Source organism: Zalophus californianus, chromosome 9 (genome assembly GCF_009762305.2).
Source record: "Zalophus californianus isolate mZalCal1 chromosome 9, mZalCal1.pri.v2, whole genome shotgun sequence".
Taxonomy (NCBI): Eukaryota; Metazoa; Chordata; class Mammalia; order Carnivora; family Otariidae; genus Zalophus; species Zalophus californianus.
Genome location: NC_045603.1, coordinates 4175773 through 4199467, shown reverse-complemented (window position 1 = coordinate 4199467; position 23695 = coordinate 4175773). Strand labels below are relative to the sequence as shown.

The window sequence follows — 23695 nt, the reverse complement described above, 5'->3', positions numbered from 1 at the left end:
CAATGTAATGCGCCATTAAAATAAATGAATCTGAAAACAGTTTCCTACTGGAGTGGTGTGTCCCGCACCTGACTCCTGTATCTGACCAGAAGGATGGTTTTTGATGGTGGCTCTAAGTAGAGGGTGTTGGAGAGTTCGATGGGGACTCGGGTTGGGACGGCCCCAGATTGTTGGACCCACTCCCTAATAATGGGAGCCCCCAAACGTTTTTATGGACAGAGAACACAATAGAAGTAGGAGCACTTAATGAGGTCTAGTTTATTCTCAGGTGATATTTAAACTTGATTTGTATTTTTAGATTTTGAACATTCATTTTTTATTTTTTCCTTAAGTTGACTTACTCCTTCTCTGCTCAGCCGTCCCGTGGTACAATCACGCGGTAGAGTGGAGAGGTGAGGCTCCTGAGCAGGGAGAAGTCTGAGGGGCGGGTGGCCTGTGGTGAGCTTGTAAGGAAGGCTGCGTCTGTGCTGACCATGTCTATCAGCTCCAGCTCCCAGGCCTCCCTCAGAGTGTCCCCTGGGACTCCAGGGCCTTCCCGCTGCTGCTAGACAAGCTTGGGTACCATGCTGGGCCTACCTTTTCTGTCTTGGACCTCACGCAACTCCTTCACGATCTCTTCTTTCTCTTCGCCCTGTTGAGTAATAGTCCACAAGGTGCTGAATTCCCTAAAACCAGAGCTCATGACTTCTCATACCCAGCAATTGTTGGCCACACTATTCCAATTTAAAAGGAGTATTTTTAAAGCAGACATTTGGGTTCCTTAGGTGGCCTCCTCCCTAGCATTCCCGGAAGGTTGTCCTGCCTGGCTTTATGGCCTGAGAGGACCCCGTTCATTTTTAAAGTTTCTGTGTGAATAAGGGAAAACAAAAACATCCTAATGCTGAACTATTTGTTGTTCTTTTGTGCTCAGTTGAGACAAATATTTGTTTTATTTTGGGTTAATGATTGCTCTAAGAAATTGGAGGCTTTTAGGAATTTTGAAAACCAGTAAAGTCTGTGTGTGATTTTTCCAGACTGATGATCTTTTTCATCATTTTGCAAAACTACGGGAAGAGTTTGGTATAGTTTTATTTCGTACTTGAACCTTGTAGCAGTAAACAAATTCTTCGTTTGTTTGTTCGGTAAGAAATGTTCCGTGCCTACTGTACATGTATTTTCCCCATTTGCTTAGCTAGCATCCGTGTCCTTTCTGGTTTGGAAATAAATGAGAGTTATGCATTTAGTCCCATGTCACAGTGTGATTTTGGGAAACATCCTGCTTGGTTTATGCTGGATAGACTACCCTGTATAGGATTCATTTTTTTGGTCAGAGAAGGAAAGAGCTTGTTGAATAGAAATACTTATGGGATCGTTTAAGTGTTGATGTAAAATGGCATGGGTTTGGTCTTCAGATTTATGTTTTTATGAACTAAAATAACGAAACAAGCAAAGCCAGCCTTTACAAGAAGGACAGTAAAGTGAGGAGCTGAGGCCTGTGGCCCAGGAGTGAGAGGTGGAATCCTGTGCATGGATCCCGACATGGCACGTCTGAGTGGCGTGAGTCAGGTGAGTCAGGTGAGTCAGCCTCACTGAGCCGTATTTGCCGAGCGTAGCCCAGGCCAGTGACAGTAGCTGTCTCTCGGAGATCGTGCGTGTAGAAGGTTCGTTAGCTCAGTAGTGGGCTGTGAATAAATGTTATTAGCCCACTGAACCTCGCTTTTGTTGTCATTGTGCATGTGTTAGAAAACCTAATCCGACAGCATTTCTGAAATATTGAATTAAGGGCTTACAGGAATGCATATAGAAAGGGTGCTGGTTTCTGTAGTCAGGTCACATCAAAGAAGTCAAGATTTTAAAAAATAGGTAATTGATGAAGAGTCATACTATTCACACAAAATATTTCCCTAGCTAGACATTATGAACAAAGTAAGAAATTTAAAAATAAAAATGTTCTCTTAAAATGCTCTCAATATTTTTAGCATTGTACAATTTCAGTATTACATATTCATGTAAAACTCTTGTACATTTTACAGAGTTACATTGCTAGACCTCATAATTGCAAAATTAGTGGGGGATGAGCCACTGACCAAGGATGACATCCCTGTGTTTTTGAGCCATGCTGAGCTGATTGCAAGCACTTTTGTGGATCAGTGCAAGATGGTGCTCAAATTGACCTCCGAGCAGCATGCAGACGATGAGGTAAGAGGACAGATTTCAGAATCTTGGATGAGAACAGGGAGATTTTCTAAGCCAGCTAGGCCCTCTCTGAGAATTCTTTTTTAAAACTTTAAAAAATACTGCATAAGTAATGAGTGGACTGCTGTGGACTGAATGTTTGTGTCCCCTTCCCTCCAAATCCATATGTTGCAAACCTGATGGCCAAGGTGATGGTCCTAGGAGGCTGGGCCTGTGGGAGGTGAGTAGGTCTTGAGGGTAGAGCCCCCAGTATTGGGATTAGTGCTCTTACAAAGAGACCCTGCGGGGATCCCTTGCCCTGTCTACCGCGTGAGGACACAGCGAGAGGTCGGCCATCTGCAACCTGGAAGAGGGCCTTCATCAGAACCCAGCCGTCCTGATCATGGACTTCCAGCCTCCACAACTATGAGACATCAATGTCTGGTTGTTTCCAAGCCACCCAGTCTGTGGTATTCTGTTACAGCGACCCAGATGGACGAGGGCAGTTAAGGAAAACAAGGGAAAACAGTGCCCTCATTCCTACCATCCAGAGTTAATGACTTGAAAACAGATTCTAGTTAACATATTTTTCTAGGCAGATAACATCAAACATATGTGTGCATCCATGCACACACACACACACACACACAAACATATATATTTTAAAAAAGAGATCATGCTGTGCTGTTTGTAAGTTTCTCTTTTTTTTTTCTCCTGAATGTAAGTTTTATGAGGGTAGAAGTTTTGACTGTTATGTTCATAGTACTGTGCACACAGTAGGCACTTAGTATTTGCGGAATGAATAAACAGTACATTGTCAGTGTCTTTTAAAAAGTCAGTGTAGCATTAGAAGTGACGAATTTGCCATAATGTATTTGTCCAGCTGTTAGTTGGACATTCTGGTTGTTCTTACCTGTTTTCTGTAGTTAGTGCTGTGGCACATGTCCTTGCAATTCCGTCTTTGTACCTTTCCCTGCTGTTAACCCAGGAGTGGAATTGCTGGGTGTTAGGGTACATCCAGTTTTGTGGTTTGTTTGTTTGTTTTTTTTTTCTTTTTTAAGATTTATTTATTTGAGAGACAGAGAGAGTGCACACACTTGAGATGAGGGAGGAGCAGATGGAGAGGAAGAGACAGAATCTCAAGCAGACTCCCCGCTGAACACGGAGCCTGATGCTGGGCTTGATCTCAGGACCCTGAGGTCATGACCTGAGCCAGAATCTAGAGTCGGACGCTTAACTGACTGAGCCACCCGGGAGCCCCGGGGTATATCCAGTTTTAAAGCTTATATTTCTAAATTGCCTTCCAGAACGTTCGTTTCTTCTGTCATTATAAGACATTCCCGATCATACACCATCCTGGCTAGCTTCTTCAAGTAATTTTTTCGTTTTACTTTCCTTGAGGCCGCCCTGGATTATTCCAGTCTTTACTAAGGGGATGGAAGCATTGATACATCCTACACACTTGAGAACTTCTCTTTATTTTTGTCTGTCCCATCTTCCTTCCCTTCTGTCTTAAAGTTAGAATGGTTCTTTCTCTGGAATACTACTCAGCAGTAGAAAGGAATGGGTTCATGATAAAACAGCGGAGACGAATCCCAAACATACGCCTGAAAGTAGCCAGACTAGAGAATGTATCTTATGATTCCATCTTTAAAATTCTGTAGAAGGTGAAACTTACTGATACAAACAAAGCAGATCAGATGTCACCTGGGGCTGGAGGGGAAGGGGTGGATTTGATTGTGAAGGATATGAGGGTACATTTTGGGTAAAAGAAATGCGGTACATGGCTGCATACCTTGACAGAACTCTGTACGGTACACTCAAGGTGGATGTATTTTATTGCATGTCAGCTGTAGCGCAGTAACACTGATAGGAACATTTCTGTGCTGATGGGAGTGGTGGGTGGAGAGCGACTCCTGTGGGCAGAGAGGTGGGGATAGCTGGGAGGGGCTGCCCTTCCCCGGGACCATCCACTCTCGGCGGGTCCATTCTCATTTCCTGCATCTTGTGTGTGTGACGCCATGAACCTGTTAACTCCCTCTGTAAATGCAGGCCGTGGTTATGACTCTTCCACCGTGACAGTAGATTTCCTTCTCTGTGACTACACCTTTTTTCCAGGTTGCTTTGCTAAGGATGTTCTGTGCTGTGTCCTACAGACCATGTTGGGTCTCGATGACAGAGCTGATAGTTTAGTCCTCATTTCTGTGGTAGGAGAGGCCAGGTCTTGACTCAGTGATACCTTTCTTTTCTGGAGATAGATTTGCCTCTGTTTCCAGCAGGAGGAGCAGTGAGCTGTGCTTCAAAAAAGTAAAAATTAATTCTCTAGGAGACAGAAAAGGAGGTAAAACTTAGTACTTGTTAAACCACAGCTTTAAGCTTTTTCAAGGCACTGGCATTTATAGTATAGATGACTTCAGTATTATAATAAGAAATTACCTGATGGAACTTTTTATATTGAGGAAAATTTATATTTTTCTTTCAAGCATTTTTTTTCTCTAAAAGGGGAATAATTACTATATATTAATAAATAGAAATTTGTAGACAGTTTTCTTTTGAAAAGCCCAAATGGTTCACTGTTTTTTTAAATTTTATTTTATTATGTTATGCTAGTCATCATTCATTGCATCATTAGTTTTTGATGTAGTGTTCCTTGATTCATTGTTCACTTTTTAAAAAAATTGATCAGGTGCTTGGGTGGCTTAGTTGGTTAGGCGTCTGCCTTGGGCTCGGGTCATGGTCCTGGGGTCCCGGGATCAGACCCCGTGTCAGACTCCCTGCTTGGTCTAGAGTCTGCTTCTCTCTCTCTCCCTCTGAGCCTCCCCCCTGCTCGTGCTCTCGCTCTTGCTCGCTCTCTCACTCTCAAATGAATAAAAAAGTCTTTAAAAAAATTGATCTATAAAGTCGTGACTTGTGCATATTGGTGTATATGTGTTCTCCTTTAAGTTAGACATTTTTTTTAAAAAGCTACAGTAGTTTTTAAGAAGACCTCTAACCCCAATATTTAATATACCATATACCCAGTGGTATACTGCAGCCAGGCAATACGACTTCTGAGAGTCACTTGTTAAAATATTCAGATATCCATGAGCTGACTGTTGAATTCTTGGTAGCTTGAAATCGGCCATGGTGGAAGTATTTCTACCATGGAAATCAGCAAAGGCCGCAGATCAGGGCTCTCTGCTCCTCCCTCCTTTTGCATCTCCCCACAGCTAGCAGACCAGCAAACCTCTGCGTTTACCCAGTTGTGATATTCTTAGGACAAGATATCCAGTGAGGGTCTCATAATGTTGTGACCAAAATATTGGAGTGAAAATTGTTGTCTTGGGGTCATCTGTTGTGTATTTGTGTAATTGTTGGGCTTTAAAGTCCTGAGGCTTTTTTTTTTCATGTCTTCCTTAATAGAAACAGTCTGAGGATCTCACATTAACATACGTGTTTCTGTCTTCGGTATTTTTTGTATACGTGTCTCCAGTTTCTGAGAACCTTTTCGTCGGTGCTAATGTGCAATTTATCCCGTAGGACTTAGAGTTCAGTTCAGCTTTATCTCGAGCCTTAGTCTTGTTGCTTGTAGGGAGCCTGGCCTTTCCTCTGGAAGTTAAATAAATTCTTTTTGGTTTTGTATATTCTCGTATTCATCTGTTACGAGAATTATCCTCAGCTGGTGAGTTTTTCGTTGTTTTATTCCTTGCGTTCCCCAACTTACGTTATAATATCTGTTAATATAGTAAGTATTTAATAAATATTTGTGGAATAAGAAATGGTAATCTTTCATTCCACAGATTGATAAGGGATTAAATATTTGTATTGTGCAAATAATATTTGCTTATTAAATAAAAAAAAAAATTCACACTGAAGTCAGTGAAACAGTGAAACAGAAGTCCCGCCCAGCCCCTGTCTGTTTTCTCTGGACATATCATCATATACTTTTTTCTTCTCTTCTCAGAGATTTTTGTAAGTATACACCTGTTTTTTGTTTGTTTCTTCTTCTTTTTTTTAAACAATACTACTTTTTTTATTCTTCAACTTCTTTTTTCACTTAGCCTGAAGTGTCTTATACATCTTTCCATTTAACACATTATGTGCCTTCATCTCCTTCTTCCTCACAGTTGAGCAGAATTCCACTAGACGGAGGAGATGGAATTTCCTCATTTGTTCTCTGTCGACGTACACTTTAGTTGCTTCCAGGGTTTTCCTCAAACCTTTACAGATAATGCTGTAGCGTGGATATCTTTGCAATTTTGGACAGGTAAATCTGGAATTGTAAATTTCCGGATGTTGAATCGCTGAGTCAGAGAGTCTGTTTATTTAAAATGTTTAGAAATACTTCTAAATGCCGCACGAAAAGAACATGGGAGTATATGGGTTTACAGCCTTTCACTAATCTGATTTAATGCCCATTTCTCTGTAACTGTTTTCAGTGTCCAGCATGTTAATTTGTTTTTCATATTAGGTTACCTTTTAAAATACAGTTATTAATGAGCATTTTCAGAAGATTAGTGTTTCTGTCTTATATACAGGAAACTTCCCCCCCCATGGTTAATTTTTTGTTTGAATTTATTTATGGTATTCTCAGCCTTTTAGAAGTTTGTATTTTAGTTTTTAATCTAGTTAGGCTTGCCAGTTTTATCCTTATGGTTTCTGAAGTTTCTTACATATTTAGTAAAACCATCTCCACTTAGATTGTGGAAATATGCACCTGTGTGTTCTAGTTCTTTCAGTATTTGGTCCACATTTTTAATTGAATTTGTTTTTTGAGCAAGGAGGGAAGTACAGATCCAGATTATGTCTTTTGATGATCCAAGATTCTATAATCTTTGGTAAAAGACCACTTGGGTTTGAATCCTGATTTCCTCTATTACTGGTGTGTGCTCTTGGAAAAGTTACTTATTTTCTCTCCCCCAGTTTCTCTGCCTGGAAAATGAATAGTATTTTGACGTAAGCATTTACTACACTGATCAGTACATAGTTAGTGCTCCCTAAATGTTAGCTGTTTTTTTTTTTTTTTAAGATTTTATTTATTTATTTGAGAGAGAGAATGAGAGACAGAGAGCATGAGAGGGAGGAGGGTGAGAAGGAGAAGCAGACTCCCTGCCGAGCAGGGAGCCCGACACGGGACTCGATCCCGGGACTCCAGGATCATGACCTGAGCCGAAGGCAGTCGCTTAACCAACTGAGCCACCCAGACGCCCTAAATGTTAGCTGTTAATTGTTGTGTCAATACTATTTAGTGAATGATCTCATCCTTTCCACTATTTTTAATGCTACCTTTGTCATATATTACATTCTTGTATATTTTTGGATCCATTTCTGTGTTTCTGACGTTTTACAGAGAGAACCAGTGAGATACTAACAGCTGTCAAAGAATTCAGAGAGCCACGTGTTTATACACGATGAAGGAATGCTGGAGTGATCTGACCCATAGATGCAAACAGTGGTCTATGCACAAGGCAGTAATTTAATTGCATTCCAGCCAGACCCAAGTAATCTAGGTTTCTGTGGACAAGAGTCATTTGCACTATTATCACTTTTCTACAACTTAGAATATTGTAAAATAGTTGAAAGACACTAAAGGGTAAAGTTAACCCAGACAGATGATCTACACAGGAGACTAATCCCGCCCCCCCCACCCTGCCTTCTGCCCACTGCAGAGGCTTATTCCTTTGATGTGCCTGTGTCTTGTTTTCCCCAGTGCCCAATTTCATGACTGTAGTTGTATAATACTTACAGATACTAGAAGGGCATCTCAAGTATTCCTCTTAGTTTTTAAGAGAATCATTTTCCTGGCTTTTTTTTTTTCATTATTGCTTTCCAGATGCTCCTTAGAAACACATTATTAATAAAAGGATTCTAATGATTAAAATTGGGAATGTGTTAGGTGGAGCTAGATTAGTTTTCTTTTTGGGTTTATTTCAGTTGACATCATAGAATTTAGGAGCTGGAAAGAAACATCTACACGATTTCTTCCAACCCTCTAATTTTATTCTTATCTTCTTATCATGGAAGATTTCAAACAGACTAAGCGACAAAAGCATCCTGAGCCCCATCACCCACATCAGCAGCACTCTGTTCATTACTGCTCTTGTTTCATCCATGATCCCGACTTGATCTTGCGGCAGCAGCCCTGGATTGAAGCAAAATTCCGACATGTCTCATCAGTGCATTATTTTATACGTATCTTTAAGAGACGAGTCACACCCAAGTCAACTACAGTTAGCACACCTAAAAAATTAGCAGTATAGGGCGCCTGGGTGGCTCAGTTGGTTAAGCGACTGCCTTCGGCTCAGGCCATGATCCTGGAGTCCCTGGATCCAGTCCCGCATCGGGCTCCCTGCTCGGCGGGGAGTCTGCTTCTCCCTCTGACCCTCTGCCCTCTCGTGCTCTCTATCTCTCTCAAATAAATAAATAAATAAATAAATAAATCTTTAAAAAAAATTAGCAGTATAATTATAATATCAAGTAAACAATACTCAGATTTTTTTCCCCATTATCTAATAATTTTGTTCAAGTTTATTTCTTCAAATCAGGATACAAACAAAGGCCCTACATTGCAATCCGTTGTTGTATCTCAAATATCCATTAATGTGTATGTTTCCCTTTCTTGCCCCCCTTCTCTTCTTTTTTTCCGCCTTTTTTTCTTTTGCTAGTTCTTTACTGAGGAAACTGGGTTGTTTTACCTGTGGGGTTGTCTACAGTTTGGACTATGATTTTATCTTCATGGTGGTGTCTAGCATATTCGTCTTGTCCTTGCCTTCCTGTGACTGATAATTAATTCCAGAGAGCTATTCAGATTTGGGTTAAGTTTTTATGTCTTTTTTTCCCAGTAATATTTTATTGTTGATGATACGTGCTTTGATCAAGAGGCACATAATGTCTGGTTGTCTCTTTTGTGATGTTAGCTGTTGTAAATGATTGTTACCTGGGTCCATTCATTCTTTGGGGGTCTCGAAATGGTGGTATTTTGACTCTTATCATTTAGAAACTTCTCCTAATCAACTGTTAGGTTATACAAGGTACATTTTGGTTACCAGTATTCAAAGTTATGAATTGGTTTTGTGGCATCCTCAGTGAGTTGTTTCATTTTGATTTCATCACTTGTGATGTCATAGTTTTAAAACCACCTGATTTCTTTCTCTCTCCTTTTTTTAAAAGATTTATTTATTTATTTTAGAGAAGGAGCAGGAGCAAGAGAGAGAGAGAGAGAGGAAGCAGACTCTCTGCTGACCATGGAGCCTGACGAGGGGCTTGATCCCAGGACCCTGAGATCATGACCTGAGCCAAAACCAAGAGTCGGACGCTTAACTGACCTAGCCACCCAGGCGCTCCCTAATACTTGATTTATTTTTAATCCATTTTAGCTGTCATTCTCCCTAGTTTTCTTTTTTTTTTTTAAGATTTTATTTATTCATTTGAGACACACAGAGAGAGAGAGAGAGAGAGAGAGAGAGAGAATGAGCAGGGAGAGAGGCAGAGGGAGAGAGGAGAAGCAGGCTCCCCGCTGAGCCAGGAGCCCAATGTGGGGCTCGATCCCAGGACCCTGGGATCATGACCTGAGCCGAAGGCAGACGCTTAACCATCTGAGCCACCCAGGCGCCCCTCTCCCTAGTTTTCTAATGTGCCATTGCTGGCCAGTGAGAGCCTTCTCAGGTTGCTTCTGATTCCTTCTGACATGATCCCGATCGTCTCTCACAGCTTGTTTTCTGTGTTCAGGATCATGTGACACGTGTTCTGCCCCAGATCTACAACCAGTCAGCCACTTCTTGAAGGGGGAATGGCATCTGCAGATGACAGTCTGGGCAACTGCCCATTCACAGAAGAGGGTGCTGATGCTGCATGACGTCCACGGGTTTGCTCGAGAGTCTTTTGAATGTGGCTCTGATTTCCCAACCTTCTCATCTAGATATCTCCCCTAACTTGTTATCGAGCAAGTGAAAGCTAGAGTAAAATTAAAGATACAAGGCATTAAAAATGTGTGTTGTGGGGCACCTGAGTGGTGCAGTCATTTGAGCGTCCAATTCTTGATTTCGGCTCAAGTCATGACTTCTGGGTCATGGGATCAAGCCCTGTGTTGGGCTCTGCACTCAGTGCAGAGTTTGCTTGGACTTCTCTCTCTCTCTCCTTCTAAATAAATAAACAAACGAATGAATGAATGAATAACAATTTTTTAAAAAAATAAATGTTTCTTGTGGTTTCTTTTGAGATTTCAGAATGGTAGATTAGAATATTACCTTTAAATCTCCTAACTGAAGAACAGTAAGTACATGTTTAGAATTAACAAAAAGAAATAGTTTATTTTTCTTTTGAAGAATGTTCTCTTTATGACCTAAATTTATAGCGTCTACCGCATTTTGCCAAATAATGTGCACTTTAAAAATTAGGGCCAAAATCTGTACAAAATTGGATTTTACCATTTTATTCAGATTACCTAATACCATATAGTTGGTAGCTGGTAGTTTTTTGTTCATTTGGTCCATTTGATAAGCAGTTATTGAGTAGTTATGTGAACTAACATTTCCAAATAATGTTATCTTTTCCAACCTTGCAAGATACTGCATAAAGGTTTATATTTACCCAGAAATAATGCACATTCTTGCAGCCAGAGTTCTTTCAGCCACAGTATTTTACAGGATTCCTGTGGACAAGAAATTTATGTATTTCATGGGATAGTTGTATCTTTAAAGTAGAACTTGCTTGCTGGGAATGCTTTAAAAAGAAAGTATTTGCATAAATGTTATGTACGTAGCTAGTAATTTTGAACATTTATTCCACTGTTGGAAGGTATTTTTGCTTGAATAAGAACTTTTCTGACTCTTCGCTCCAAGAAGACACATAATGACACATAATCTCGCGTTCTTGATGGCAGATGTTGCTGTGAGTGAAAATGATTGTTCACGTACAGATTTAATACTTCTGTTTTGTTCTTGGTCATTTTGTTTTCTCTCTTTAGATGCTGACTTTACCAGCACCAACTCTTTAATAGTTTTCATAGTATTCCATTCTCTTACCATTATTTATAACAGTTGCAAATTATTTAGCTTGACTTAAAGTCATGTTTTCTTTTTTTAGGAGGCATTGGCCACAATTCGGCTTCTTGATGTCTTGTGTGAAATGACCGCTAATACTGATCTGCTCACCTATCTGCAGGTTTTTCCTGGCTTGCTGGAAAGAGTGATTGGTGAGTGAATTATCCCACATGCTATTGTTTGTAATTAAGGAATCTTTGGCTTGTCATGCTGAAATGTAAGTCCAAACACAGATCCTTAATTTTCGTTGTATTGCTCTATTTTTGAGATTTTTTTTTAATATTTTTTTTTCTTGGGAAGAATCACTGTGTTTTTGTACCAGCTCTGGCTTCTGACACTGACCTGCTGTTTCACTCAGGATGCCTGACCTGTAGATGAGAATACTAATGCCTGTTACTCAGGGTGTACATCATGGATGTTTCCTTAGTAGTGTTGTGGCTATGTGGTAGGAGGTTTGTGATGATGGTGGCGGTTTGGTGATGGGGGTAGTTTCAGCAGTGTTGATGGTGATTTTTATATTCGTTTTCCAAATTTGTTAAGTATATTTTTCCCAATTACTTTTATAGGGCACAAAGAATAGTGCCTTACACATAGTGATTATGTCTTTGATTCTTAACCATTGGTTGGAATACCATCCTTGCTAAAAAGTCATTTGCAAAATAATTCAAGTAGAACCTGTTCCTTGTGGTTAGCCATACTTATGGTGTTGTTATTCACTGCTTGCTATTTTTTTCTTTTAAAAAAGGATTATACTTACTGTGGAGATGCATATGCTAAGAAAGATGAATTTGTATCGAGGTGGGTAGATGAGTCAGCAGTGAGCTATAGAAGGTGTTTAGAATCTCATGTGAGTGTTTTATTTTGAGTGCAGTGCTTTTAGTGGTAATTAAAATAAAACACCACAAACCTAGGAAACAGAATCTTTTTAGAAAAACGTGTGTGTTTGGATCCAGGGCAGACATGGGTTGGTCATCCCAACTCTGCCAAATTACTGACTTCTCTAAGCTTGATTTCTTCATTATAAAATTGAGAAAGTGATACTTGCTTTTTTTTTTTTTTTTTAAGATTTTATTTGTCAGAGAGCATGCAAGCAGGGGGAGTGGCAGGCAGAGGGAGAAGCAGACTCCCCGCTGAACAAGGAGCCCGATGTAGGACTTGATCCCAGGACCCTGGGATCATGACCTGAGCCGAAGGCAGACGCTTAACCAACTTGAGCCACACAGGCATCCCGATACTTGCCTTTAATAGGTTTGTTAAGAGTGTTAAATGGGATAACGTGGAAACACTTAAGTATAGCTTCTGGAAGATGATCTATTTTCATATGCTGTCTGGAGGCATTTCATAGAGCATAATAATTTTTCCTCTTTTGAATATAGCCAGACTAGATTTATGGAGAGTACATGTTGCCTTCCGATTATCTGGACAGTGAGAAAAAAAAAAATCAACCTACTTCTTGGTTTTTGTCATACGGCTCATTACAGAATGAGTATTGATTGTATTTTAGACGTAGCTGACTGTAGTTGTCACATGAGTTCCTTCATAAAGAATTTGGGATCGGAAACCTCTTTATAAGAAAGATTGCAGAAGGCACCTGAGTGGCTCAGTTGCTTAGGTGTCCGGCTCTTGGTTTCGGCTCAGGTCATGATCTCCTGGCTGGGGCATCAAGCCCGTGTCAGGCTCCGTGGCTCAGTGGAAAGTCTGCTTCCCCTCTGCCCCTCCCCTCGTTCACACACATGCATGTGCATACACATACTCTATCTCTCAAATAAATAAATAAATCTTAAAAAAAAAAAAAAGAAAGAAAGATGGCAGAAAATTTTTAGCTAACTTTTCTTTGTGGATAAATAGAAAGTCCAGGTTGGGATAATCATTATGGCTTATCTCCCCAAAACCAGAGTCATGAAAAAATTTCAAGCAAAAGAAGAGTTTTCTAATCATTAAAGGTACTCTACCTTTATTTTATTTTAGTCCATTAATGTAAGTTAGATTTGTATATGGAAGGTCAGTACAAAATACCGAAAATTTTTTTATGGAAAGTAAAACTGTTTTCGTTGTAGACCTTTTACGACTGATTCATGTAGCTGGCAATGACACCGCAAACATCTTCAGTAGCGGTGGCTGCGTAAGAGCAGAGGGTGACATCTCAAATATGGCTGAGGGCTTTAAGTCTCATCTCATCCGTCTGATCGGAAATCTGTGTTACAAGAATAAAGACAACCAAGACAAGGTAAGATTATTTCTCGACATGTTTCATATATATAGGGCTTCATTTAGAATGTGATATTTAGAATTTAGAATATATACAGTTGCTGGAATGATAGTTTGAGTGTTTAGAAGGTAGCTTGAAATAATACGTGTGTGCGCATATTCCCACAGATACGCGTCCTAGGTCACGTTTGTTTATATCAGGATTTGTATTTTTGTGATTTTGCATTGTATTTGTCCTTAGTGTGTTTGAGCCAGTCTCCTTTCTCATAAATTGTCAATGCTTGTCTAAGCCAGTGCATATCTTATATCATGTAGAGAGCAGTCAGTAAAAACAGGTATTTGAAGTGCCTAGAAATTTTCAAGCACATGATAGACATTTAATAAATAGTTATTATGGACCATTATCTTAATAAAAAACAAACAAAACTTTAATCTTGACCTACATTTATGGATGACAGCATCTTAAGCATTTCTTCTGTTTTGAAATTGATACAGTATTTAAGTATTAAATCTTTAGAAACTCAGTAGACTGCCATTGGAAACCTCTTTTGTGCTGAATAGGTTAGAGGCCACTCTATTGATAACATGAGAAGGTGATAAAAAAGATGGCAGAATTGGACCACATGCTTAACATTGAACTAGCCTGCCTGTATTTTCCTAGAGCTTTTCTTTGGGTGGCATTTGTTTTGCTTCATAAATATATATGTGGCAGATTCTATTTTTCCAAGATGGCTGCAGAAACACACCTGCAATAGGACTTTGCCATTCTCCCATCAAGGATTAGCATTTGTTTCTCCATTTTCTTCAGTCCGGATGACGAAAAAACTCTGTGACTGCTGTGAATAATCACATGTGGTGGGAGTGATCTTGTATCATTTCTGATAGAGCCCTTGACTGGTCTGGCAGATTCCATTTTTAGCCTCGTCAAAGCTGGTTAACCATGTCCGATGTGCAGATCCCCTGAGATCACTATGCCGTGATTTGCTCAGTCTACATGGAGAGAAGCCCTGGAGGGTGAGATGTAATGAAGAGAGAGAGAGAGATGGGTCAGGGAATACCAAGGCAGCGGACATGTGGGCAGGAGACCATCTTGGAAGTTTTCTAGGTAGTTACGCGCTTCCTTAGTTCCAAGCTCCGTTTCCTAATTGCACAGCTGATGTCACGTGAATCAGGGACAGCCTGCCTGACAGAGCCCTTTCTGAATTTGTGACCCACAAGATTATGAGGAATAATCCAAAATTGGGGAAAAAATAAGTAGTGTGGGTTCTGCTTCTGTTAATGGTCCTGTAAGCTGCTGTTGGACTGAACCTCCTGCAAATAATAATTACAAACTCTGGACAAAAGACAGCCATGTGAAAATAATCAAATTTGACACAAACAGGCGATTTTGGAATTGAATTGCCCCTTGGAAGGAAAGAGCGGTGCAGCGTGTGGTCTGTAGGACACTTAAAACTCTAAAAGAAAATCTGCACTCCTTTCATCTTAAAGATTAAATGGACAGTTTGGAGGAAGCACAGCCATTGGAAAGTGAAGGAGGGACTCCTGGGAAGGAGAAAACAGGCCCCAAATTCTGTGTATCAGCTGTCTGAATCCATGCGGATGCCTGAATCACACATGTAGGGCAGGATCCAAGCAGCTAAGCTAAGGATAAAAGAATTGTACTGAGTTTTGAGCTGCCGCACCAGATTTGACAGTGTAACTCCAACCAAGATAATTGCCTGCGAAAATAAAAATGTCAGCATTCTTTAGAAGGATATAATAGAATCCAGAGTTTCCATAGCATAGTATTCACAATGTCCAGGATACAATTCAAGCTTACTTTAAGCACAAGAAAATATGACCCATTCTCCAAGAGAAGAAAAAAGATAATCAGCAGAGACTACAGTGACACAGATGTTGGGTTTAGCAGACAGCTTTGAAAGCAACTCTAACTATGCCCAAGGATGTAAAGGAAAAGATGCTTCTAATGAATGAAAAGTTAGTCAGCAGAGACATAGACACCAAAAGGACAACCAAATGGAAAATCTAGAATTGAAAAATAGAGTATCCAAAATAAAATTTAGGTTTTACTGAATGAGTTTGACGACTTAGTAGAGATGACAGAGTAAAGAGTCGGTGAGCTTGGAGATAGGACAGTAGGAATCATCCAGTCAGAAGAGCAGAGAAAAGATTGAAAATAAAATGGTCATCTTTAGATGCTAAGTTTTGGAGGAATAGTATGTTGTGCAGCATTTGATAGTTGGAATACTTTCTACAGGACATGGCCCAGAACCAAATGCCAGATAACTTGCTCTTATGCGTATACCCTTTTCGACTCCTCCTCATTTTCAAACAGGTATGAGTGGAAGACTACTAATCCCCTCCCCACCCTGGAAAATTACTGGACCGATTTTTGTAAGAGAAAGTTGATAGAGAATAAAACACACTTTGCCTTTTTAATGACCAACACTGCCTTTCTTGAGGAGCACAAAAGAGGTGGTTTTCCTTGTGTTTAACTATTCTTTTGTTGCTAATTTGGATTGGCCTCTTATAGGAACAAAATGTAGTAACCCTTAAAAGGCTTATGAAATAACTCACCGAAGTCAGGATCAGATTGCACCATAAGTAAATATGGAGTGTGCCCAAGTGCTGCTGTGGAGAGGTCATTGGGGCTCACAGGAAGTCGGGCTGTGTTTTTTCACGTGTGCAATTGCTAATAGCACTGCTGATTTCTGAGCAAACATTCTCGAAGGTATGAAGAAGTTCATTCTTTCAGTATAAGAATGCCTCTGTTTCTCCTACTTTCTTACCTGTGCCAACAAAATGCCTTCCCTGAAAGCATGACTTCTGGGATTTGTTTCTCCTTCCAAAGAATCTGCCACAACGTCACAGTCTTACTCTGCATGTTTCTGGATTCTTGTCGCCAAATCCTGATTCTAGCTGGGTGTGACAGACCTTGACCTGGCCCATTGTTGCCTCAAAGAATAGAGGTCATGTGCTCTAAAGATGACTTTAGTTACAGTTTTAGAGAAATGGATGGTAACGTAGCAGGTCTTTTTCACCAGGCTATTAATTCTCATTGTGTTGTCCAGATGACTATCCCACTTCTACCCAAATTTGGGCCCAAAGGGAAATTTGGCTCTCTCTCTGCTCTAAGACTAAAGATTTGAGTTAGGGGGATTTTGTATCCTCTAACGGGATTTAGTTCCTCCTTCACCCAGAAGGAGGGTCTGATGACCTGTTTCGTGTTTACTATGTCCCAGGGTTGTACATAGTGACTTAGCATGTATTATCAACTTGGATCTTTCTCTCAGCCCTGGGAAGCAGGTTCTGCTAACCACATTGAGGAGAGGCCGTCAGGTGAGTGAGTTGTGTTGTCCAGAATAGAATTTAGATTTGTCTGACTGAGCTCCTGGGCCTGTGCTCTCTTCCCTGGACCGCGGTGCCTCATTTAGGAGCTTTCCGGGGCTTTGGAGTAAGAGGAAGTCAATAGACTTCCTGATGGACTTCCCACTGAAGATGCTAGAGGCTTGTGTATCTGTGTCTGTGAGGCTAGCCAGGCCCCTTCTGCCTGCCCTGGGTTCGAGTCTGGCACTCCTGGGTACTCACATCTCTGTCTCTGACTCATCCATTCATCAGATGTGCATGTTCCCAGCTCTGGGGGTCTTTTGATGGAGAAGACAGACTGGTATCTCTTCCTGTGAAGCTTTCACTCTAGGAGCACCGAGGGACTATCCTTGCTTCTTTGAACTAGGATTCCAAGACGATTGACTGATTGTCCTAGATCTTTGTGCACTACCAGTTGCTGTGAGGTTTGACCAGAAGCCATTTCTGCCCAGCTGGGTCTCTGTGCTTGTCTGCGTCCCTTCAGTCATTGCATCGAACGTGGTGCCCACTTCCTGGATGGCGCCCCTTACAGTTGGGTGTCCCTTTCCCTGTTACAAAGGTCTTCTCATCCGCATTAGTTTGTTGGAGCCTTAGGACATCTCTGTGGAAAAGGCTGAAAAGCCATCATTTTCTAGATGAGGAGACCAGCGCTCAGAGAGACTATGATTTAGTTCCGTTAGCGTTTATTCAGTGGGAGCCACTGAGCTGCCTGCCTGGGGGAGACAGAGTCACCGTAGTAGGCCCGTCAGAGAGGAGCAGGTGTGGTCCTCTGGGCAGGCTGTGCCAGCAGCAGCCCCCTCTAAGCAAGGACAGGGGCTGGACTGCACCATCGTGATAGGAAGGGTGATAACCCCCCTTTGCGTTTGTGTCTTTGGGCTGTATTTAAGGGAGTCAGATGTGTCTGGCCTCAGATGAAAAATCTGCCTCGGGAAATTATTTCCCCAGTCCTCCCGTGGATCTTGAACTCTTAAGTCTGCACACGTGATGAGTCATAGTGTTTCCTGGATTGTAAAGGAGTCGCTGGACTTCCCTTTCCCAGGTCATAGTAGGGAGCTGTTCCCAAACATTTGGTGACTTCTATTCTAACCTTGTTTTTTGTGCTCGACAAAACATAGTACTTCCTTGCTACATCTGTACTGATTAGTTTACTTTTAAACCTTTGTGGACCTGAAATGGAGATTCTGTTTTGGTTTCTATTGTAAGAAGCACATGAGTATTAATGCTGTAAACACGAAGAAAGCATTCTTTGGCTTTCTCTTTGTTAGCATAAGGAATGCATGGTGTGCTTTTTTTCTTCCCTGTTCTTCTTTCCTTCGCTATTGTCAGAAATGCTTTAAGTGAATTCTTGATGAGAAGAAAACCCAAACATGGTTGCTGTTTTTTTCCATAAAAGCTGATTGCATTTTTTTTCAAAGTGAATAGGCAAATGAACTAGTTTGTCTACCCTCATCCCCCCGCCCCCCAAGAAATTGTATTGACTAATAAGTTGGGCCATCCACAGTTTGGATTATTCAGTCCATTCTGCCAAAAGTTTTGTGGAAATGCTGCTCAGTTTCTTCTTTTCCTTCTCCTCCTCCCTAATAGAAAAGATTCCCAGCGTTCACACATACATTTGCTCCCATGTGTTCAAACATATGCATGTAGCAAGCTTTCATTACAGCCGTGACTTCATTTTAAAAATAAGTCTATAGTGTACAGAAAAGTTCAGCATGAGAAGACCGGAAACTGGCCAATTCTGAATTCCAGCTCAGAATTACCTATTATGAAGGTAGGTTTCATTTATATACATGAAAAATCTCTGATATATTTTTCATTAAAATGTTTTGCCCATTATCCCCGACATCTAAATTGTGCCTCCCACGTCGTAGGCATTTGGTAAATTTTTCTTGTGTGAGAATTTATTTTTAAAATATTTGTCCAGTGTCCACTACATACTGAGCACAGTTTTAGGTTCTGGAAATACAGAGCAAGTAAGACATGATCCTCGTCTGCAAGGAGTGTATATTTTACTATAAAATTTCCTTACTGGGGCACCTGGGTGGCTCAGTTGTTAAGCATCTGCCTTTGAGGTTGTGATCTCAGGGTACTGGGATCGAGCCCCGCTCAGTGGGAAGCCTGCTTCTCCCTCTCCCACTCCCCCTGCTTATGTTCCCTTTCTCACTGTGTCTCTCTGTCAAATAAATAAATAAAATCTTGAAAAAAAATAAAAAATAAAATTTCCTTACTATATTTGCAAACAGAGACATGCAGTAAAAAGAAAATAACTTTCCAAATGAAAAGCAATGTTCCTCTAAATTTTGGGTTTTGTAATTATTTTTGAAAGTCTTTTTTATGTTTACGTATATTTGAATATACTCTAACTTACTGTAATTTGCCTCATTTTTATTTGATTTACCCATATCTATATTTTAGACCATAAGAACGTCTACCTAGTGTAAAACTTGCAAGGAGTTAGATGGTATGTTTTTAATCCCAAATAGGCTTTGTAGATCTGAGTATATCTTTTCATTAATCATAAATAAAGTTTCAACTAAATTTACAATTGTTAAGTATTCATAACATGATCATTTTTCAGCTCTTTTTTTTGGGAGGGGGATGGGTACCCTCAGGTTTTCACATCTAGATGTGAGGGGTCAAGAGCGGGCAAACTATTCAACCCTTTTTTTTTTATGATTCTATTTGACGTGTTCTCAAGCACCGTATCTGCCCATAAAATCATGAAGCTTAAATGATCGATTGCTGTTTCCTCATCATTTTATTTAGGTTGTTGCTCTGAGTGAGGGTTCATACTTGTTTGTACTGCGCCCGTACTGCCCGACTCGTCAGCTCCCCAGGTAATTGATGGTTGTGCAGAGAAATGAGTGCGTGGCCAAGGTGGGATTTCCTTTGCACTGCTGTAAAGTGGGCCCTAGGCTTTCTGTTCTCACCCAAGACCAGTGTCTGCACGCTTGGCCCGTGTGAGCTGGTGCTGTGTGCACTTCCCAGCCTGCCCATGTTCTTTACCCAAGTGACCTTAGCTTGGCCTTTGGTACTCAAGGTCAAAAGGTGCCTACTCTGCAGAACCTTCTCAGATCACTGCAGAAAGGCTTTCCACCCACACTCTCCTCTCTAGCCTGTATCCACTACTCTTAATTCCTGCTTTATCCTTGACTTATAAATACAGTACTGGCTGTGCGTTCCAGTGTGTTTCCGGATATGTGTGTTGTTACAGCTCCAGTGTAATACACACATATAAAGTGACCCCTGGCAAATCACGCTGTTTGGTTTGGGCATCACTGGCTTCGCCTTAGCCAGCCCAGTTCATAGTCCTCCTCCCCCGACTCCAGCCATCTCCCCCCCCACCAGGGGTTCCTGTCTTTTCCCTTGGTGATTATAGTCTTTCATGAGTCTGCTCTTCCTGGTTGATAATGGCATAATCTGCACTCTCTGCCAGGGACATATTTTTCCCCTTTTACTGGAACCTTCCGTAGTGTACCGCAATGCCTGACTACTTGGGGAACTCCAGGCAGGCTGCTGGAAACATCCCGGCAGTGGGCTCGCCCGTCAGCGGCTCCTCGGTCTTTGTGCTTTTTGTCACATTCAGCTCCACAAATATGGGTGATGCGCATACAGGAAGCTTCGAATAGTACAAGGAACCCAGACGGGACCTCATGGTTAGATACCCCAGGTCTGCCTCGTGAGTTTACCGGCTCAGCTGTGTGAGCTTGGGCAGATGATTTCACCTCTCCAAGTCTCAGCTCCTGCGTGTGTAAAATGGAGACTCTGACACCTGCAGGTGGGGCTGGCAGGAGGAAGTGTGATCACGTATGTGACGTGTCTGATGGCGTGTGTGCGGCCTCAGCCTCCGTTCTGAGCGGCTCTGGTTCACGCCAGTGTTTCCCAGTGCGTGTATTGAAGTAGAAGTTTGTAGACAGCATTTCGCAGGTATTTACAAATTACAAAGTAATCCTCACATTCCGTACTCTGTGTTCATCACTTTTCTTAATAGGCGGGACTTTTTGGAGGAAGTAAAGTGAAGCAAATATGAGAACTTTCTTCGGGACCAGAATCCTTTTTTTCCTTGTCAGTTTGACCACACATGCTCTCTGCGTTGAATTTGTCTTTTGTTACTGTCTTGTAAAGAGCCCAAGTGTTTTCTATGTGGATCCCCGAATCTCTTCTAGCTCACTTCTGAGGGCGTGTTAAGGACCTTTCAAGTGACGGGCCTGTGGCCTGTCTCCGTGAGCCTGTGTGTTTTCCTCTGTTAGAAACAAGTTGCACAGAATCCCAGTTTATTGATTTGAAGATTGAATGTATAGGCAAGATCTGGCTTGCTTAGAATTCCTCTTCTTTGTAATGTAATCCCAGTTCAAGAAATATGTCAAAATTCATAAATCAAGCTGTCACCATTAGTTCCCTGAACCTATAGTTCCTGTTACAGTAGGTGAAATTAACATTCCTATCTCGAGGACACATAGCATGGCTTAGCTTGGTGCAGCTGTAAATTTTTTCTTTTTAAAGACCCAAAACCCCTTTTTGTGTCTCATCATAGAGTGATCAGCTTGTTCTTTTGCTGAAAAGAGGTAAATTATTTAAAAGGAAGAACCATACTAAATATGTAAATAAAAGGTAATGATCTGCTGTTCTCTGTTATTTGACTCTTGCACACAAACTAGGCCCCAGGCCCATGCGGGTGGTGCCGCTGCCACCACTCACTTCCTCACTGGGCTGTGAGCTCTTTGAAGGCAGCACATACCCAGTGTAACCCCTGGGTTAAAATCCAAAATTTTGACAAAAAACATGAAACTAATTGGGGAATTGTCTTAGCAGTATTAAAATCTACTTTACAGCTAAAATAGTCAACAGTGTATGGAGTGTATATATTTAGTGGAAGAGAACATGTGCTTTGGAAGTAGACCCCTGAGAAGTGAGAAGTTGGTCTGTGACAAGGGGAGCCCACCAACCAGAGAGGAGGTAGAGCTTGTTTTATCAGTGAACCGGGAGTAATTGGTTAACTGTGAAAGAAACTGAGCTCCCACGCTCCCCATGCTCCCTGGTGTGCAGCTTCAGGGACAAGTGCCCCGTTTTACTGGCTAATCAAAGCCTGGAGGAGCTAAGTTCCTTGCTTGGAGTGATAGCAACCTGATTTCCCAGTCCAGGACCAAACTCTTGAGACTGGGACGCCAGTGTTTCCGCACTCAGCAGAGGGGAACATCTCTTGATCTCTTGAGGTCTGTCATTTGGGATCTTTGACCAGCTCTGTGTGAATCCTTAGAGTTGGCACCTTTTGTCGAGCAGCGCAGGGAGGCGCTCATGACCAAGTCCTTCGGGACAGTGCTCACGTTCCTTGGTTCTTGTGAACTTTGACCTCTGAAGTGCTCCCTGGAGGTTAGTGTAGAGAACTACATTTCTGGGATGTGCGTATTTTGAGAGCACCGTTTACCCATAGCCTCCATACCAAAAGGGAAGATATTGGGCAATATCTTCCCTGAGTCCATGGTGACTCAGCACTTTATAAAAGCCTGGAATCCGGGCGCCTGGGTTGCTCAGTTGGTTGGCCGACTGCCTTCGGCTCAGGTCATGATCCTGGAGTCCCAGGATCGAGTCCCGCATCGGGCTCCCTGCTCAGCAGGGAGTCTGCTTCTCCCTCTGACCCTCCCCCCTCTCATGTGCTCTCTCTCTCTCTCATGCTTTCTCTCAAATAAAAAAAAAAAAAAATCTAAAAAAAAAGCCTGGAATCCAGTTTTCTCAACTGCCGCTCCGTTTTCTTTACTGTGCCCTGTTATCAGTTTCTAGACAACAGGGATTTTAAACGGATTTGTGTTTAATAGTAAAAACAATTATTTCACAGTATCCATAACAAGAAATAGCTGAGACTTTAGGTGAAGGAAAACCAACCACATAAACTGAGAGAAGTATCTGGTTCCTTGATGGAAAAGTGGGATATTATAAAGCTGATGTCTTTAAACTCATTTATCTGTTTATTGCTAGACCAATAAAAGCCCACTGAAGGGAAAAAAATCCAAAATTTTGACAAAAAAACATGAAACTAATTGGGGGATTGTCTTAGCAATATTAAAATCTACTTTACAGCTAAAATAGTCAACAGTGTATGGAGTGTATATATTTAGTGGAGGAGAACATGTGCTTTGGAAGCAGACCCCTGAGAAGTGAGAAGTTGGCCTGTGACAAGGGGAGCCCACCAACCAGAGAGGAGGTAGAGCTTGTTTTATCAGTGAACCGGGAGTAATTGGTTAACTGTGAAAGAAATTGAGCTCCCACCAAAATCAAGTGGTGTCGACGAAGGAATAAAATGCTGCAGCTAGAATCGTGGGAATCTGGAATAGTGGTTCATCGGTTTTTCACAATAACCAAGGATATTTTATGGAGTAGAGGTAATGAAGATTGGTAATGAAGATTATCACAGATTTGACTATACCTAAGTATGGAACTCAGCCTTGAACCAGCTTGTACCTGGGTTCTGCTAGACAGTAGGAGGCTGACCTCGAGCTAATTATGTATCCTCTCTGTGACTCAGTTTACTCAACCACAAATGGAGTCCTCATAGGACTCAAGGCAAAGGGGAGGTTGTGAGGGGTAAATTAGATGATCCACTTGAGACACATGCTAAGCTTTTAGTCACGGTCAGCTCTGTTTATACTTATGCTTATTTCAGCATTATTGTATTATAATAGGAACAACCTACTTTTCCATCAATTGGAAATGTGTAAGTAAATTATAGTAATATGATACACATCCGATAAAAATCATGTCTTCAGAGAGCATCTGTTCTCTTGGTAGCGCTCAGGATGATGTGGCCAGCAGGACTAAAGAACAGAACAACACGAGCCTGTGTAACGAGCCCCACTTTCATGTGCGTCTACGTTGTGTGTGGATTTAAGGTGCACAAATGCGCACGCATGCGCCAGAGTGACCCTGAACGAATATACTACATTAGTAGCTCCTCT

The 23695-nt window shown here is 41.3% G+C and overlaps 1 protein-coding gene across 2 annotated transcripts in view; it reads left to right on the top strand.

Annotated features, from left to right (window-relative positions):
* The window catches only part of ATXN10 (ataxin 10), a 162221-nt gene that overhangs the window by 59828 nt on the left and 78698 nt on the right, over positions 1–23695 (top strand). For both annotated transcript variants that reach the window (XM_027592736.2, XM_027592737.2), the window contains exons 7-9: positions 2013–2178; positions 11218–11326; positions 13232–13401. In XM_027592736.2, the coding sequence (XP_027448537.2) occupies positions 2013–2178; positions 11218–11326; positions 13232–13401 (445 nt within the window). The remainder of the gene's footprint in view (positions 1–2012; positions 2179–11217; positions 11327–13231; positions 13402–23695) is intronic.